Consider the following 17,484-nt stretch of genomic DNA (forward strand, 5'->3'; position numbering starts at 1 on the left):
TTGTTTGTTATTAATCAAAAACTCTTAAAAATTAAATACCCTTTTGGGTTGATTTACCATTGGCAGTCAAAGAATTATTCCATTAATACTTCTCTCATGAGAAGCAACAACCCCTAAAGTTAGCTGCAAAGCAACTCAACAACCATTATGTTCAATCAATTATTGAAAATTTTAACTTAAAAGAAACTAAGCTTAGAACAGAAAAGGGATGGGATATTAGTGACCAAATAGTCACATTATAATTGAACACATTTATAATATGTCATACATACCAGTAGATGAATACAAACAAAACCAAATACTCATGTTATAATTAAACACATTAATAATGTTTCATACATACCAGTAGGTGAATATAAACCAAAAGTCATACATATAAAAACGCCAAGACAGTAATACCAACATGGAAAACAACACCACATGAAACAATAACAACAAGAGCAACCGCTCCTTGGACTGTGGATGGACTCCTACAACTCAAAATTCCTAGTCGAATCTGAAGGATGTTCACTATTGAGAGAATTAGAAAAATACATCCCAAGATTGAGCTAAAGATGGCACAAAGCATCACCTTTCGAATAGACTTTCTATTGAAGTGGCTTCTAAACTCTTTATTTGATTCAGCAGCATTGACAAGTTTGATCATTATCTTCAAGCCATGAGCCACCCATGATGATGTGAGAAAAAATGCAAAGGAAATGACCTCAAAGAACATCAGGGTCCTGATCGTGCTGATATTGGCATCGCAGCCAAGACGACCATCAATGCTATGTAGTCCTATGGTGGTGAGGGAGAATCCCAGAAATGAGGAGACAGCGTATAAGGAGTTGAAACTCACAACGGTATCAAGGGCAGCGAATTGAATGTCATCTCTTATCTCCTCTCTTGATTTTACTTGAATAACCCTGAAAATAAAAGTAATAGGTTAATTTATATTGATTTATAAAAGGAAGTAAAAAAATGTTGAAATTAAGATAGATACTGTTGGGCCTTCATTTCTGAGACAGTCTTGTAGCAGGTGCTGTAAATAAAAAACTGGTGAGAATTAGTTAAGAAAAAGAGTGGATAAAAGGCAAGAAAAAATATTTGCTATTATCAACTATGTAAAACAATAAATTTTCAATTAAAAAAAATGAAAAAATGAACATAAATTATCAACGAGCATCATAGTTCAAGCCAGATAATCCCCGGACTGTAAAGTAAATAGTGATGATCGAAATTAATAATTAATAATTATTTACATCGAGGAAAATTGTTCGCCGAAATATCGGATATCGGTCGGGCCCGATATTCGAACCCGATTATCGATTTCCAGGAATATCGTTAAAAAATCGGCAAAATGGCCTATATTTCGACCGATAAATAGGCGATAAATCGCGAGTGGAGCTGACGGGCGGAGAACCCGGAAGAGAATTTAAAAAAATCGCCGATATTTCGGGAAATTTCCCGATATTTCCTACCAGTCCAGCCCGCGCACAGGATACAAAATCTGTCCAATTTTTTTTTTTAAAAAAACATAAAATGCTATTTGGGGTAATCTGATCATGATTTGCGGGCAAAGGTTGTGTTTTTCAGCCTGGCTCAAAAATCGTGGATTTAGGGTTCGTGAAATTTAAATCCAATGGCACAACAGCAAAGAGACCCCTAAAACAGATCCAGAAAACACAGGGAGCAAAAGAAAAGCAATTTTTCTTGGTTTTCTTTGGGGGTTTTGCATGGATTTTCTCGGAAATCAAACGACGATGAATTTTCCCGGAAATCGAATGGGGGTTGGATTTTCTTGGGAATCAAACGGGGGTTGCAAAAAAAATAATAATAACATGATTAGATTAGTACCTGCGAGGATTGAGAGTGGCAGAGGAAAATAGGGCTTTTTTAGGGATGCTCTCGCCTGGAGGACAACTTCAGGAAAGGCCTTCTTGATGCGCGAGTGAGAGAAGTGTGTGCCTTTTGATTTTTATATTTAGTAGAGATAAAAGAAAATAAACAAATCATGAGAACAATTTCCCTCTCTCTATAAATAATTATTAATTATCGACCTTTATTTTGATTATTAAATAAATTAATATTAATAAAAAGGTTGTTACTAGTATTTTAAATAAAATTTAAAAAATTAAATTTTAAATAAAATATTTTATATAAATTAATTTAATTTTTCATTTAAAAAATGTTTTAATAAAAATATTTTTACCTAAATGACAACTTCTTCTTAAAAAATTAATAATATTTCTTTCAAATATATTATATATAATTCTAAATTTTTATTTAATTTTACCACCAAATCTTATTATTATTTAAATATTATTAAATTTGGGATTTGAATGCATTAAATATTCCAATAAACAAGATTTGAAATTTATGATATGAAAGAAGCATAAATCATCATAGTAATTATGAAATTTGAAATTAATGAAAATATTCTAACAAACAAGATTTAAAATTTGTGGTATGAAAGAAACATTTTTTTTCCTTGAAGATTTAAAATTAATGAAAATATTTCATTAATATATATATATATATATATATATATTCATTGTACTTGTTAATGGAAAATATTCTAACAAAAAGAATAAGAAATTTGTGATATGAAAGAATAATTTTTTTTCCTGAAATAATAAAATATTTTACTAAAACAATATTTGAAATTTGTGGTTGAGAAGAAATATTTTTTTTCTCTGAAATTTGTAATTAATGGAAATGTACGCATAAAACACTCCATAAGTGAAAATATTAGCAAAGGTTAGGTTAGAAAAAATAAATAATTATTATAAAATTATTGATTCCTTAAAGTGAAAATAATCGCATACTTTAAAAAACATAAACAATTACCATAAAATTATTGCAATGGTGATTGTCGGGTATGACCACTGCACCACTCACCAACTTATATTAAAAAATAGATAAATATTTAAATGCATTAAATATAATCATTTTTAAAATTATAAATAATAAGAACCCCATTAATATTTAGATATAATTTAGGTTGATTTTCCCTTTAAAAAAATTAGAGCTAAATATAGATACACTTAAAATGTTAATGGAAAATATTTATTGTACTTATTAATGGAACAGGCCCAACTGCCCCCATTTTCTCCCATTTTAGTTGTAACCCTCGTCACGCATGGTTCAAAGTCGCGGTATCGGTCACTAATTTGGAGGGCCCCGAGGCGTATCGGTTTGGTATCGGGCGATACGTAAAATAAGTTAATTAGAAAATTCAAAAAATTATAAAAATATTATGTAAATTATAAGAAAAATATATACAATTAAATAAGCTCAAAAAATTAATAAAATAAAATTGTCTCACATTTAACATTATTTAAATAGTTATAAAAGTACCTACTCAGAGTTATTTATGATAATGCTAATAAAAGAAAATTATTTTATTTCAAATATAATAATGTTTTTACTAACAAACATACAATACAATAATCAATTCCATGTTGAATGACGAGGGGGTTCAAAATCATTATCATCAGTCCTACGACGAGTATATGATTACTACTCAAAAAGTGTTATTTGATAGCTTGTAATTAACTCTTTTAAACACTTTTGAGTAGTAGTTATTACCTTTTAACCCAATTAACATATTAAGGATCCTTGCAATCAATTTTAATCAAATTGTGTTAAGTTTTGGTGTTTTGATAGCTTTTTGATCATCAAAGCAATCAGAGATTGAGGAGAGTCCTTAGGAATCCATGGCAAAGATGTCCGGACAGGGCGTCCGGACACACCATTGGAGAGCGGTGGAAAGTGGGTTGTAGCAAGGCTTGCTCACTATAGCCAATGTTTTCCATCCGGACAACATATCCGGATAAGATATGCTATCGTTCGGATGGAGTTGCTCCGGATAACATGGCGGTGCGTGTCCTCTTGGGAAATCCGAATGGAGTTGATTCGGATATAGCCTTGCGCACTCCGTGTCATCTGGGAGAGGGGTCCTTACACCTTGCACAAGCAAACGGTCCCCCTTGCGCAGCATAGCTCAGTCCACCCGGGGAGGAATTCCGTGCGCCGACATTTTACATCCGGATATCTCACAGCCGGATGGGAGAGGAAGACGTTTCAACTTCTCCGGATAGATATATCCGGATCTTCTGATAGCGCTCATCCGGAGAGCATCTGCACCCGACATTTCAGATTACCCGGATTTTGCACAGTGACACGGTGTTCTCCTGAAGCTTCATGATATTTCCGACCGACATTTTAAGATATTTTGGGATATTTTGCTTTAGATATTTGATGTCTAAATCCCCAAACTCTCCTTGTAATCCACCTATCATAGGATTCCTTAGTCTTTAAGTAAGTACAAAGGGTGAATAACCTCTTATATATAGTGTGTAATCTTCTTTACAAAGATATCTATTATGTAATCAAAGGAAGAAAGAAATATATTTCATAGAGCACTTGCTCTGTTTTTCCTTCATATAATTGTTTTCTCGTTAGTTTTCTTACTAGCCAAACAAGCTTTGAGGAAGTTTCCTCAGAGAATGAGTGGCTAGACTTTTAGTTCCTTGGAGTTAAGGTTGCCGGGAAAGGTTCCAAGTGCATGAATTAGTAGCTTTGTGGTTTCAGTCTTTAATGAAGAGAAAGTGTGATCCTTTAATGATTTCTATGTTTTTAATTAACTTAAAACACCTTCAAGTCACTTGAGCCAACACTTGGTAAGGCACGTGATCTCCGTCCCTGGAGATGCACTTGTTTATCTCTTGCAAGCTTTTGGGAAGTGACTTAGAGGTAGGATTTTCTAGAATTACCAACACTTGGTAAGCTTTTGGACTCTAAGGAGACATCCATTAGTTATCTCTTGCGAGCTTGAGAAGGGAAGTCCAAAGTTAAAGATCACCTTGAATGGCAAATGTTAGGTGAAAGGCACGAGTCATTGCAAGTTGCATCAGTGAGAGGGATTTAGTGTTTGAACCCATAAAAGGGAAGCATTTGTACAGCACCGATTAAAGAATTGACTATATGTTAATTCTCTAATGCGAGGAAATGAACCAAATGACCAGAGCTTTGTTTTTGCATAAGGAACCTCCCCTGTGAATCTAAACCTCCAAGGAATGTTTTTCTTCATAAGTAATTTCCATTACTTTCTTTTTAGTTAACTTTAAACAAAACCTCATTTAAACAAAGTTTGTGTTTTATTTCTTAAGCTAACCTTGAAATGAAAAAGCACCAATTTACTTTGAATTGGTATCAGTTGAGAGTTGAAAACCCTTCCCAGTGAACGATCCTAGAGCCATTATGCTATATTAGCTAAGCTATCCTAATGCATGGTGATATAGGTTATAAATTTTGTTGATTACTCTCTCAATCAAAGAGCACCAGCTGGACATGAATCAGCTAAGACACCAATTGGGAATGAATCAGTATACAAATTAGGGTGGCAATTCCCGTAATGAGGATATGGTTGAAAGAGTTGTTCATAACTCGAATATGTTGGCTGAGATGATTGACTTGATGATCCATAATCAGGAAAATATGGTTTTGAAGGTTGTTCGGGATCAACACTATATTGATAGTATCCAAAACCTCGACAAGCAATGCTACTGCTATCAGAAGATTGATCATATCCATATGAATCACTAGCTTGTGTTCCAGTATTTGAATATCCCTCTGGATGCATAATTGGAAATCGATCAAAATCATTTCTACTAAAAGTACTAGAAGAGCTATTACAGTCTCTAAAGGTGTGATATGATCTACCATCTACCCCTCTGAAATACGGTCTTAATCTCATACCCAAATTTTGCAAGTGCCCATCGATACGGTGATAATTTGATTTATGATAATCATGCCCACTAGAATAATCATCATCACTAGGAAATGTAGTTAGTCTTTCCAAATACTTTCGTTGTTCCCATATCCCTAGTCGATATCCATGATCTGTATCTTGCGTGGTATAGTAATTTTCACCTCCTTGTGCCCATGACATGCTAGGATCTACTTGACTAACATAACTGCCCCCAATGCTACCATCTCCTCTAGTACCCTCACCAATGCCACCAACTCCTCTACTACCCCCACTAGTGCCACCACCCCGCCTATTGCCCTCATTGTCACCATTATCACTACTAGAATTTAAAGAAATTTTTCTAGAAGCCTTACCTTTACGGCGGGAATCAACATTTCTTTCTTGTGTAGCATTACTTGTACGCGTACTAACTCTACAATTTGTGGCACCATCTTCTTCATGAACTGTTTCTCTACCTTCTTCATTAGAGGGAAGACCTTTATCCAACCAATCCAAATTATCAGATGATAAAATAGGTTCCTCTCCTTCTCGTATCCACTCATCTAATATATCATCATCATTAAAGATATTATTCAGATCAATTGGATTGTATAAATCTTCATTGTTTCGTTCTTGCATCAAATTCTTAACTCGAAGTCACATATTGTAGTGCACATAAACTAACTTATGCAACTTTTTCATTGCCAAACGGTTGCGCAACTTTGTGTGAATCAATGATCATGTGCTCCAATTTCTTTCACAACCTGATGAAGAACAAGTTTGGCTTAAAATTTTAATAGCAATCTTTTGTAGATGTGGACCTTCGTCGCCATAGTTGTTCCACCATTCAACTATAATAAAGAAAATGCATACTTATTAATCACTATGATATATTTAACAAAAAATGATGATAATTTCTTATTTGTAATAGATGTAAATGTATTAAGTACTTGGAAGAGATTGATTTATTGCTTTCTTTGTAAGTGCACTTCCAAATTCTCATCCACTGTCAACAAATAATTTCACCTACATCATTAACATTTTTTTTTGTTAATGCACATTACATATACAAAATGTATTATATAAAGGTCACAAACTATTATTATACCTTGTTAATAGCTTTTGCTTGTCTATTCAAATCTAGCTTTAAACTCTTGATAACCTCCTTTAATCCAACTTTAATTTCCAAATGGTTGGAGAAGTGCTTTGAATATTGGAACATTGGATTTTAAAAATATGCCGGCATAAGTTAAATAATAATCGGTTTATAATAATTTGTACTGAAAAAAATAATAAAAAATATATAAATAATTTTTTTATTACCTGCAGCATGCAAATGGTTGTGCAATTGACCTTCCCACTTTCTATCAATGACTTCTCAATACTTTTCCCATTGCTTGACCGATGCCTTGATAGCCAATTTATCTCTATCCATTGCTTCATAAATGATTGATACTGTGGACTTTTTATCTTGATCAACCAATTTCAATACTTTGACGAGAGGTTCCATAATGGTTTGAACTTCCCCTATCTTCTTCAAAAATCGATCAGTTAAGATAAGGTTGGATACCTTATCTCTTAGACCTTTTCTGTTCCTATCTTTATTGAATTCATGCCACTTATTTGTTGTGCACATTCTCTTCAAATAAGCCTCATAACATATAAGACTCTCAAATGAAATGAATTAAGTGGCAAAACGGGTTATTCCCGACCTTAACATATTTATATCCTTGGTAAACACTTTCATTAAATTCACTACTTTCAAGTTATTATAAATAAATCTTGTGATCATCTTAGCTTGATCTAATGTCTCTTTAATCTATTTCATGCTTGCAATATCTTCAAGCATGAAATCAATACAGTGGGCTGCACAAAGAGACCAAAACAAATGTTTCCACTTCTCCATCAACAACATACTGACTACTTTAAAACTTGTCTCATTATCAGTGACTACTTGAACAACATTTTCCTTCCCAACCTCCTTTACAACTTATCCATAAGGGAAAAGATGTAGTCTACTGTCTTAGGTATATTGGTAGTGTCAATTGAAGAATGATATATTATACTTCTATCACAATAAATCATGAAATTGATGATAGGCTTTCAAGTCCTAGAAATCTAACCATCACACATGATTGTGCACCCATATATAAGTCATTTAGCCTTCAATGTTATTATATATACCTTAAGCTCTTGCAGCTCATCATCTAAATATGTATTTCCAATTTGGTATCCAGTGGGACCCTTGATGCCTGGACTTGTTTCTGCTATGGTATCAATCATTGATTGATAGTAAAGCCCACTGTCAGTTGCATTAAAGAGTATTGCATTAAAGAAAAATAATTTAGAAATAACTTTACATACTTTCTTCACACCTTCATTAGAAAACAAGTTTTTTTATTGATTTCTGCTTTGATGGGAACATGTAGGGGTCAATTCCTTTTGGAGGTATGCTAGCTCATTCTCTTACACTGAAGCTACATGTCAATCTGCGTTTAATCCTAGCATTAGAAGGTTGTGAGGAACTACCACCCTTCTGATGTTTTTGTCTACCTTCTTCAAAAATTCGACGAATTTCTTTCATTGCTTGTTTCATTTGTCTTCTTTCAAAATCAGACATAGCAACTTCCTCAATTTCATCATCAGAATCACCCTCATCATTTTCATAGAAATTTTCTTTATTTAAGGAACTCAAAAGTCGTTCATTTTCTTTTTTTTTCTTTATTTGTGTTTTTTCTTTTAAAGTATCAGACATATGTTGTCTAACACTATATGACACTTCTACCGATACACGTGGACATCCTTCCACTTGTCCGGATATATGTGCGATGTGTTGCTTTAATCTTGTTATACCGCTATGTATGACTTTCCCACAATATTTACACTTTGTGGTTCTTCTACTACCACCAACAAGTTCTACATGCTCCCAACTAATATAATGTTTTGAAGTCATTTTGAAATATTAACCTAACCATGTATAAAAGGAAAACAACTTACTTTTCAAATTAAATATATATAAACACATTTATATAAGAATTATAATATTCAATTTTCCACTCACTTATATGTTTCATATTGTTACCATATAAAAATAAATTCTACTAAAAAAACAATAAACACGATCTCACCTAAGTACATCATTTTTTGTCTTCCACTTATTTATATGTTTTTTAATTAAAATAAATAATAGTTAAATAAATGAATATTTTTTTAAAAAAAAATCTTTTAAAAAAGTTTGTTTTGATAATTATTGATTTCCTATTGTAATTTAATTGTAGAATATTATAAAATAAAAAATCTACATGATCTAATGAAGTAAAATTGATTCAAATATAAATGTAATTAACCATGTAAATGCATACCCTTCATTCCGTATTATTAAATCATTTATGATTATTTGAAAAAAAAATTATTAATTTTCTAATGTAATTTAATTTTGCAATATTATAAGATAAAAACATAAATTAAAAATACAATATCTATACCATATAAACTTTACCATATAAATGTACTTTATATTTCTATACCATACAAAAATAATTTAGTGAACCAATTTATTGTTTTGATAATTATTGATTTCCTATTATAATTTAATTGTATAATATTATAAAATAAAAAATCTACATGATATAATGAAGTAAAATTGATTCAAATATAAATGTAATTTACCATCTAAATGCATACCCTTCATTCTATATTATTAAATCATTTATGATTATTTGAAAAAAATTAAATAATTATTAATTTTCTAATGTAATTTAATATTGCAATATTATAAGATAAAAATATAAATTAAAAATACAATATATATATATATATACCATATAAATTTTACCATATAAATGTACTTTATATTTCTATACCATACAAAAATAATTTAGTGAACCAATTTATTTTTTGATAATTATTGATTTCCTATTGTAATTTAATTGTAGAATATTATAAAATAAAAAATCTACACGATATAATGAAGTAAAATTGATTCAAATATAAATGTAATTTTTCTATATCATGTAAATACATACCCTTGATTCCATATTATTAAATCATTTATGATTATTTGAAAAAAAATTGTTTTAAATAATTATTAATCTCCTAATGTAATTTAATTTTGTAATATTATAAGATAAAAACATAAATTAAAAATACAATATTTGTACCATATAAATGTATTTTATATTTTTGTACCATACAAAAAGAATTTAGTGAACCAATTTAATATTATAAGATAAAAAAAAATCACATAATTTAATAAATTAAAAATATAATCTCTATATAAAATAAAAACATTACATATAAATATATTTAATATCATCATAATATTATCATTATGAATTCTCCAATTTTATATAAATATTATTTTCCAATTCTTCATTTTCGTAAATGGTTTTTAAAAATCATTATTGCGAGTCTCAAAGAATTATTACATTTTGTATAGGATTTATCATTTTATGCTTTTAAAAACAAAAATAACAAGTATATCCAAACCATACCTTACTTCATTTGGATACATTTTCTGTTTTTTTTTTAAATAAAAACTTATATGTAAAAAGTAAGAACTTTCTTACTATATACTAATCTTATGTTGTTAAAAATTATTTTCAAAAATTTTAAAGTGAGTTATTAAAAACTATTGGATTGTCAATAAAAGTTACCACCATTTTCTATTTTACAAAAGAAAAAAAAACGAAAAGGAAAGATAGATTATAGCAACAACAAAGTGTGTTAAACCATATACACAGGGGTATATATATACTCATATGGTTCATTAAGCACAACACGATAGCAAAAAGGGGGAAAAGAGATATAAATGTGCATTTTGTAATAAAATAATGATTTCACAGCCAAACTGAGGCAAAAGAAAGGAAACAAAATAAAAATCGATATTCTTCCCTTTATTACCTCTATTAGTTATTACCTGTTGGTTTGAAACCCTTGTCTTCTATCTTCTTCCCCAACACCACGAAGACCGATCTGCAATGACTATCTTTTTCCCCAACACACCACGAAGACCATGATCTACAACCTCTCAGACTATTGGACCTTTCCACTACTATCATACAACCACGATCTGCTACTTTCTCACCGACAGCGCACCAAAGACGAAGATTCTACACTCTGGCAATGGTGGATTTAAGGTTAAGTGAGTTATTCTTCAATCGAGGCTCTTTTTAAAGGCTTTTGAAAGGGTCACAACATTTACAGTGAGACCTGTAACAAAATTTACGGTGAGAGCTTCTCTCTCTAAAAATGTAGAGAGAGAAAATAGATGTTAGGGCTTTCTGAGGAGAAAGAATGCTACGAAGATGAATCTTTAGAGCAAAATGAGGAAAAAGAATACTAATATGAAAACAAATCCGATTAGGATGGCGAACACCATCCACTATCCGATTAGGATGAATCCTTATAGCAAAATGAGGAGGAAGAAAATAGACATTATCTCCCATTTTTTCACACTCTTGTGTGATTAATTAGCCTCCTTACACTCATTGTCTAGCTTGCCCTATTTAAATATAATTATATTTAAATTAATCAATCATTAAAATGGTGAAAGGATTTAACTAACACCAACCAACCAAAAATCACTTAATTGGTTAATTAAGAATGCGTTTAGTAGTGATGTTTGTAGCTAACATTATTAAAAAAGAAGCAAAACTTGTGAGAATTAGTAAAGAAAATAAAATATAATTAAAAAACTTGTGAGACACCTAAAATATAATTATAAATAAAAAATAATACTTAAATATAAAATAAACCTTTGCTATGTAAGACATGCATTATTTCACTTATATTTTACTTTTTTTTTTATTTAATTCACGTTTTTGTGGTTCTTTTACTCTTTTTTTTTCTTTATTTATCTTAAATATTGTCATTTTGGCACTGATCAATCTACTAAATATTAAAAAAAAATCATTAATGTTGAGGCCTCACGTCCCTGGTGATCCACGTAGTTGCCAAATGGATGGACGCACGATCTCAACTAATATAGGTTCTTGATTCAGTCGTTCCACCTGCAAAAGGCGTCCAAACGGGGTGTCCGGACGTACCCTCCGAAGGTTTTGTCAGTCATGGTTAGAGAGATGAAGATAAATCAGTTGACCTTTTACTAGGTATAGCAAGCTTACCTTCCTTTTTGTGTGAAGGTTCGTATATATAACATCAGAAGCTTTGTTCCCCTCTTTAATGGTGGGGAGATATTTTGTGTTGTCATGATGACACTAGGTGGTGGCAGAGCCATCATCACCCTACGGGCGGCTGACAGAGATCGTGGTATGTGATCATGTGAAGTGATCGTGGGAAGTGACTTGTTGTCACTTCATCTTGTCCTTTCACTCTGCAGGTGGCGGAACGTGGGCCATGACAGGCTGTTGTGATAACGTGCAAGACTTGCTTACTTTAGTTAATGATCTGGGCAATGTATCCGGGTGGCCTATGTTTAGTCGTCCGGATGCATTGCTTATGAGTGTCGTGTGCTTCTCCTTGAGGTAGTCCGGATAGGAGAAGCGCGTCACGTGTACTCTTGGGGAAATCCGGATGGGGTTAACCCGGATGAGAATGTGTGCCACGTGTCATCAAGAGATGTGTGCCACGTGTTATCAGAGGGAGGAGTCCCTACAATTAATATAGCAAATGATTAATAATATTTTTTTTCCATACCTTACATAAAAAAATTTATCTTTATTTAACTATTATAAATTATTATTTTTGATTGAAAGTTAATTTTTTTTTAAATATTCTAAATGGTTTTTTAATTAAAATAAGGAATATGACCTGAGGGTGTTTTAGGAAGAAAGATAGTGGGGTTCACCGATTGGGACCCACATCGCGGGACCCCTCCAATGAGAAGCGAACTCACGTTGACTCCAAAGGATTAATTTTATATATATATATATATATATATATATATATATGGAAAGTCATAAATTTAGTGGAGTAGTAGGTTTCATCAGACCTGTAAAAGTAGAGCTCCTCTCTAAAAATGTAGAAAGGCTTGGGAAGTACGGCATTTACAGTGAGAGCTGAGAAAACGAGCTTAGGATATATGTGAGTTAAGTCATGCAGGTGGAAATTGCTGTTGATTAACAGGATACGGGTACACAATGTGGGCTCTATATGGAATTTTGTTGATTAACCATCAAGTTCATTGGTTAAGTGCAATGAGCTTTAGGATATTTAAACAAATTCAGATTGTTGCAGTCGTGATATGTTTTATTTTGAATGGAAATATCCCACAAGAAACCACTTAAAGAGAAGGAAAAAGCAGCTCACTTGACAAAATTATTTTTGTTATACTAGCATCATAGAACATGCCAAATTATGTTACTGGGTAAATTTTACAGGATGACTCTTCTCTATTCACCTTTAGAGCTTGGTTTATTCACCAGTATTCAAACACAACATCCCACATCTAGCCAAAAAACAGGCTAGATGTGGGTACACTTTCCTGAGAAACCTTAAGGCAGCTCAAATCGCCAAGTAGCCAACTTTTATAGGAACAGAGTTCTGAAATACTAGTTAGACAAAATTAATCAGTTACTTTCTTTTTCTCTCTAATAATTGTCATCGTCTTGAATTAACACCACGATCACTGACCTTGATAACGCTTGTTTCTGATACAGCAAATAACAAATGGCAACAAAATTGTTGTATGTGATAAATGCGGATGCGGGTTTTGATTTAAGCTGATAGATGCCAGGCCCATGCACCAAATCCTCCATGTCATGGTCCCATCTTAATTTGAGAGGAGCGTCCTCAATAGATGTCATCACTCCATGAGATGGGTTTCATCAAAATTTATTATCGTTCAGAAAGAGTAGAGGGATCAAAACAGCTGATTAGCAGGTGACAACAGATGATCGTTGAAGCATCGACAGAGTGGAGGCTGAATACAAAAAACACGTAAATATAAGGTGGCGTTTGTTTTTTTGGATTTTTGCTGAAAACAATTTGCTTTCAGAATTTAGGTTGTTTGTTTTTTTAATTTTTGATGACTTATTACTGAATTTTTAAAATTTTTGACTAAATAAAAAAAGCTAAAAAATTTGGCTTTTTCTATTTAGAAAAAGCCAATTTTTTAAACCTTTACCAAATGCGATTGAACCCGAACCCGACGCCCAAACCTACCCACCCATCCCTTGTAGCTCTCTGCAACCCCGATCCTCAACCCTCACCTCATCCCCAAAGCAATAATTTCTTCATTCTCCTCCTCCATCGCTTTCCTTCCGAGACTACAGAGTTGGAAAGAAGCTCCTCTTTCATTCAGCATCGTTGATCTAATCGAAGGTAACTGACCCAAATTTATTTTGGTTTTAGGATTTCAATAGAGCATTTGAGTCTCATTTTCCAGTACTTCTCTTTCTAAAACTCTCATTTTCAATAGAGCATTCTGGTTCACGTGTTGCAGGTCCGTTTATTTTTTAAGGAAGAAAAACTTTGTTTGGTGATATCTTATTATTTAGAGCCTATTTGATATGGTTGTTGTCTCATTGTTAATTTGGGTTTGTTTGATTGTTGTGATTTTTGTGGTTTGTTGGGTTATTTTTTAAGGAAGAAAAATTTTGGGTTTAATCTTATTGATTTCATATTATAGTTTGTTGGGTAGAGCATTTGTGCTCAAACTGTTTGTTAGAACGCCCATGAGAGTTCTTAAATAACGTGGAATACCCCCTCCAAATGATTGAACGCCATTGAAAGTTGTTGTAGAGATGAAAGGTTTCTCTGATTGTTGGGGGGTTTATAGGATTTTTTGAGTCCTTTTTGTAAGGTTGTAGGGGTTTGGATCATCCAAAAATGGCTCCTACACTTGCCTACTGCATTGGACTTATGCATCATCTTGTCCTGATGTGAAATAGTTTAGAAGGATCAGCCCATCCCGAGCAGCATGGGCTTTTCTCTACAGTGAATTTATGATTTTGTCTTTCTCCATCATTTTTTAATCTCTTAAACAAGGCTTACATAGTCACCCTTGTAACCTATTCAATTAGAATCCATCCTTAGAGGCAATTTTGACTGCTAAATGTGAGGGTCATTCTCCATAGGAATCATCATCTCCTTTTCATAAGGAGAAGTTATATATATTTCACATGGACAAGGATTTAGATGCAAGGTACATGGCAGCCATAGCAATATCCCATTTCTCCCCCAGTTTAAACAGAGGCTCATGCTCTTTGGCAATCCTATTCACTCTTATATCATAATTTGTTCCCCACTCCAATGCCAAGCTCTTGTTATCCTGTTTTACCCTTCCTTAAGTCATTAGCAGCTTTTTTAAGAATGGTATGCCCCCCATTGCCAAAGAAATTGGTAATTCAAATCATTCCTTTCTTTTTCCACAAAGATCAAGATGGCTTTACAGTTCCTGTGAGCCCAGAAACCAATTACAGAGGAACCTAATTCTAAAATGATTTGGCATATGAAATGTTTAGTTTTACATGAGCAGTGATTTTTTTATACAATATCCACTCAATCTGCTGAGAACCCAATTTGTTACCAAGAAGCAATGAGGTTCCAGAATCTTAAAGATGGATCAAAGGCATGAGGCTCAAACAGAGCATCTCCTCCTATCATTTTCTTCTTAAACCCCAATGCTGATTTTGGAATTTTTAACATAATGCCATTATCAATATCAGATAGATTATCAGGCTTTCAAAGTAATCTTCTATCATAAGCTGCCCCTTCCCTTTCCATATCCCAAATTATATTCTTTTGTTCTGATTATAAAAAACTAATATATCAATATTTTATAACCCACAAGATTAAAATAGCTTTGGAAGATAATTTGTCCTATTACAAAGCAATGGTAGAACCCGACAGAGAATTCCTTGTGGTGATTAAAGAAAGCAATTATACAAACTTGAGCAAATGATTAAATCACCCCAAGGTTGCTGGGTCTTTATCTTTTAGAATTTGTATGGGCTTTAACTTATCATATAAAAAGTAAAAAAAAAAAAAAAAAAGTCATGTAGAGGTTGAAACAATGACACAAACAATGGACATTAGATCAAATGGTTTAGATGGCAAGAAACATTGGCCTATCAGAGTATAACTTATGTGACTGGGGGTTTCTATTGAAAATGAGAAATCATAATTAGGGGCATTGAAATTGTTTGCTGGATATATACTTGTAAAAATTATGGTATTTCTTATGTCCCTTTCAATCATTTGCTCAAGTTTGTACAATATTTACCATGTATCTAATAATACATATAAATGCAAGGATGCTGCATACTCCACAAATCTTCTCTACATCTGAACCACCTCCATGTTTTTGCCTTTGCCTGTGCCTCCTCTCTACACTCTACACACACAACTCTACCTTGTTAGCTATGACCCTATAAAGCTTTGAAATTTTGAGAGTGCAGATCTTGTGTAATTATTACACAATCAAATGATATAAATGCTCAGAAACTTGAAAATGATATGATGAATTTAATGTGCAATAGCAAAATCCAAAGTTTTCTTACTTTTGGGTACAGTCTACTATGAATACATAGTAGACCTTTTTCTCACCTCTTTGTGTTTGTGCTATCCTTTCCTACAGAATCACAGCCCCCACCATTTACTCTCTCTTTCCACCATTTATGAGCTGCTACTTTCCTCAAAAGCACCCCTTCACTTTCTCCCACTTTACATATAATCCTTTTTAATATTTTTGTTAGAAAAAATTATTTTCCTTTTCTTTTTAGACATACCAAACCAACTGAAGTTTATTTTATTTTATTTTATTGTCTTTAATTGAAAATTGAAAATTAGTCATTAATGTTGGTTGGTTTTTTGTACAATAATGAGTCAAAATATTGAGATTAGTAGGGCAAATTGGACTGCCCCCATCCAAAGAAAACACTTTATTGATCTTTGTCTTCAAGAGGCAAACAAAGGCTTTAGATCAGGTGGAGGTTTAAAGTCTAGTGCTTGGCCTCGAATTGCTGAAGAGTTGGAGAAGTTACTTGGAAAACGTTATACTTCAAAACAACTTAAGAATGGGTGGGATTACATGAAAAGACAATATCTCATTTGGAGTAAAATGATGACTATGACAGGACATGGTTACAACTCTGTAACCAAAACTTTTGATTGGCCAGCTGAAAAATGGGAAGAATATCTACAGGTAGTTTTTTTTATGGATTTGAGTGAATTTTAAAAATAATTATCTTATATATATATGTATATATGACTAATTTGTTGTTTATCTTGTAAAATAGAAATATCCAGAAGCTAAACAATTCCGTTTTAAACCATTAGCAAATGTGGAAGAATTAGAGGCATTGTTTGGAGGAGTGTTAGCTACTGGGTCTAAAAATTGGAGCTCTGGGGGAGTGATAGCTTCTGGGGCTGAGGAATCATCAACACATTCTACATCTATGCCTAGTGAAACTTCAATTAGTTTAGAAGAAGATGAGGATTTGCCAAGAAATACTAATGATGAAACAGAAGGTTCTAAGAAAAAACAGAAGAAAGGAAAGAAAGAGCAAACTCAAGAAGAAATGTATAGAATAGTGAATGTGTTGGAGAATTTTGAAGGACCCACAGTCAAAGAATGCATGAAGATTTTGAAGAGGCTTTTGACTTATGAGGATCCATTATACTATGTAGCAATTAATGCATTTTGCAAGAAGAAAGAGTACAGAGAGGTGTGGATGGAGATGGAAAGTGACGAAGAGCGAATGAGATGGATTCAAGCTTGCGAAAATAACTTTTTAAATATTTGTTTTAGATTTGTGGAATGCCTAGGGTATATGACTTATATGATG

At 32.5% G+C, this 17,484-nt stretch overlaps 2 protein-coding genes across 3 annotated transcripts; one reads left to right on the forward strand and one right to left on the reverse strand.

The window, feature by feature from the left end:
- Positions 1-279: 279 nt before the first annotated feature.
- LOC100854197 (uncharacterized) lies at positions 280-1,995 on the reverse strand. Of its 2 annotated transcripts, none has more exons than XM_003631926.4 (3): positions 1,837-1,995; positions 983-1,021; positions 280-905 (listed from the first exon to the last, which is right to left on the reverse strand). In XM_003631926.4, the coding sequence occupies exons 2-3, from the start codon at positions 994-996 to the stop codon at positions 368-370; spliced, it is 552 nt and encodes a 183-aa protein (XP_003631974.1). In that variant the 5' UTR covers positions 997-1,021; positions 1,837-1,995; the 3' UTR covers positions 280-367. The 2 variants fall into 2 exon arrangements, with proteins under 2 accessions (XP_003631974.1, XP_010649621.1); XM_010651319.3 differs by having other exon boundaries at positions 983-1,035; positions 1,837-1,993.
- A 14,522-nt stretch (positions 1,996-16,517) lies between these two features.
- LOC132253741 (L10-interacting MYB domain-containing protein-like) lies at positions 16,518-17,473 on the forward strand. The gene is made up of 3 exons (XM_059736661.1): positions 16,518-16,841; positions 16,936-17,412; positions 17,465-17,473. The coding sequence occupies exons 1-3, from the start codon at positions 16,518-16,520 to the stop codon at positions 17,471-17,473; spliced, it is 810 nt and encodes a 269-aa protein (XP_059592644.1).
- The last annotated feature ends 11 nt before the right edge of the window (positions 17,474-17,484 follow it).

Source organism: Vitis vinifera, chromosome 5, assembly GCF_030704535.1.
Source record: "Vitis vinifera cultivar Pinot Noir 40024 chromosome 5, ASM3070453v1".
Lineage (NCBI taxonomy): Eukaryota > Viridiplantae > Streptophyta > Magnoliopsida > Vitales > Vitaceae > Vitis > Vitis vinifera.

What these genes read in the sequence shown, in the direction of transcription:
- LOC132253741 (XM_059736661.1), top strand. Translation starts at nt 16,518, where the DNA reads ATGAGTCAAAATATTGAGATTAGTAGGGCAAATTGGACTGCCCCCATC. An exon ending in AATGGGAAGAATATCTACAG is followed by an intron (nt 16,842 to 16,935) that starts GTAGTTTTTTTT and finishes CTTGTAAAATAG; the next exon opens with AAATATCCAGAAGCTAAACA.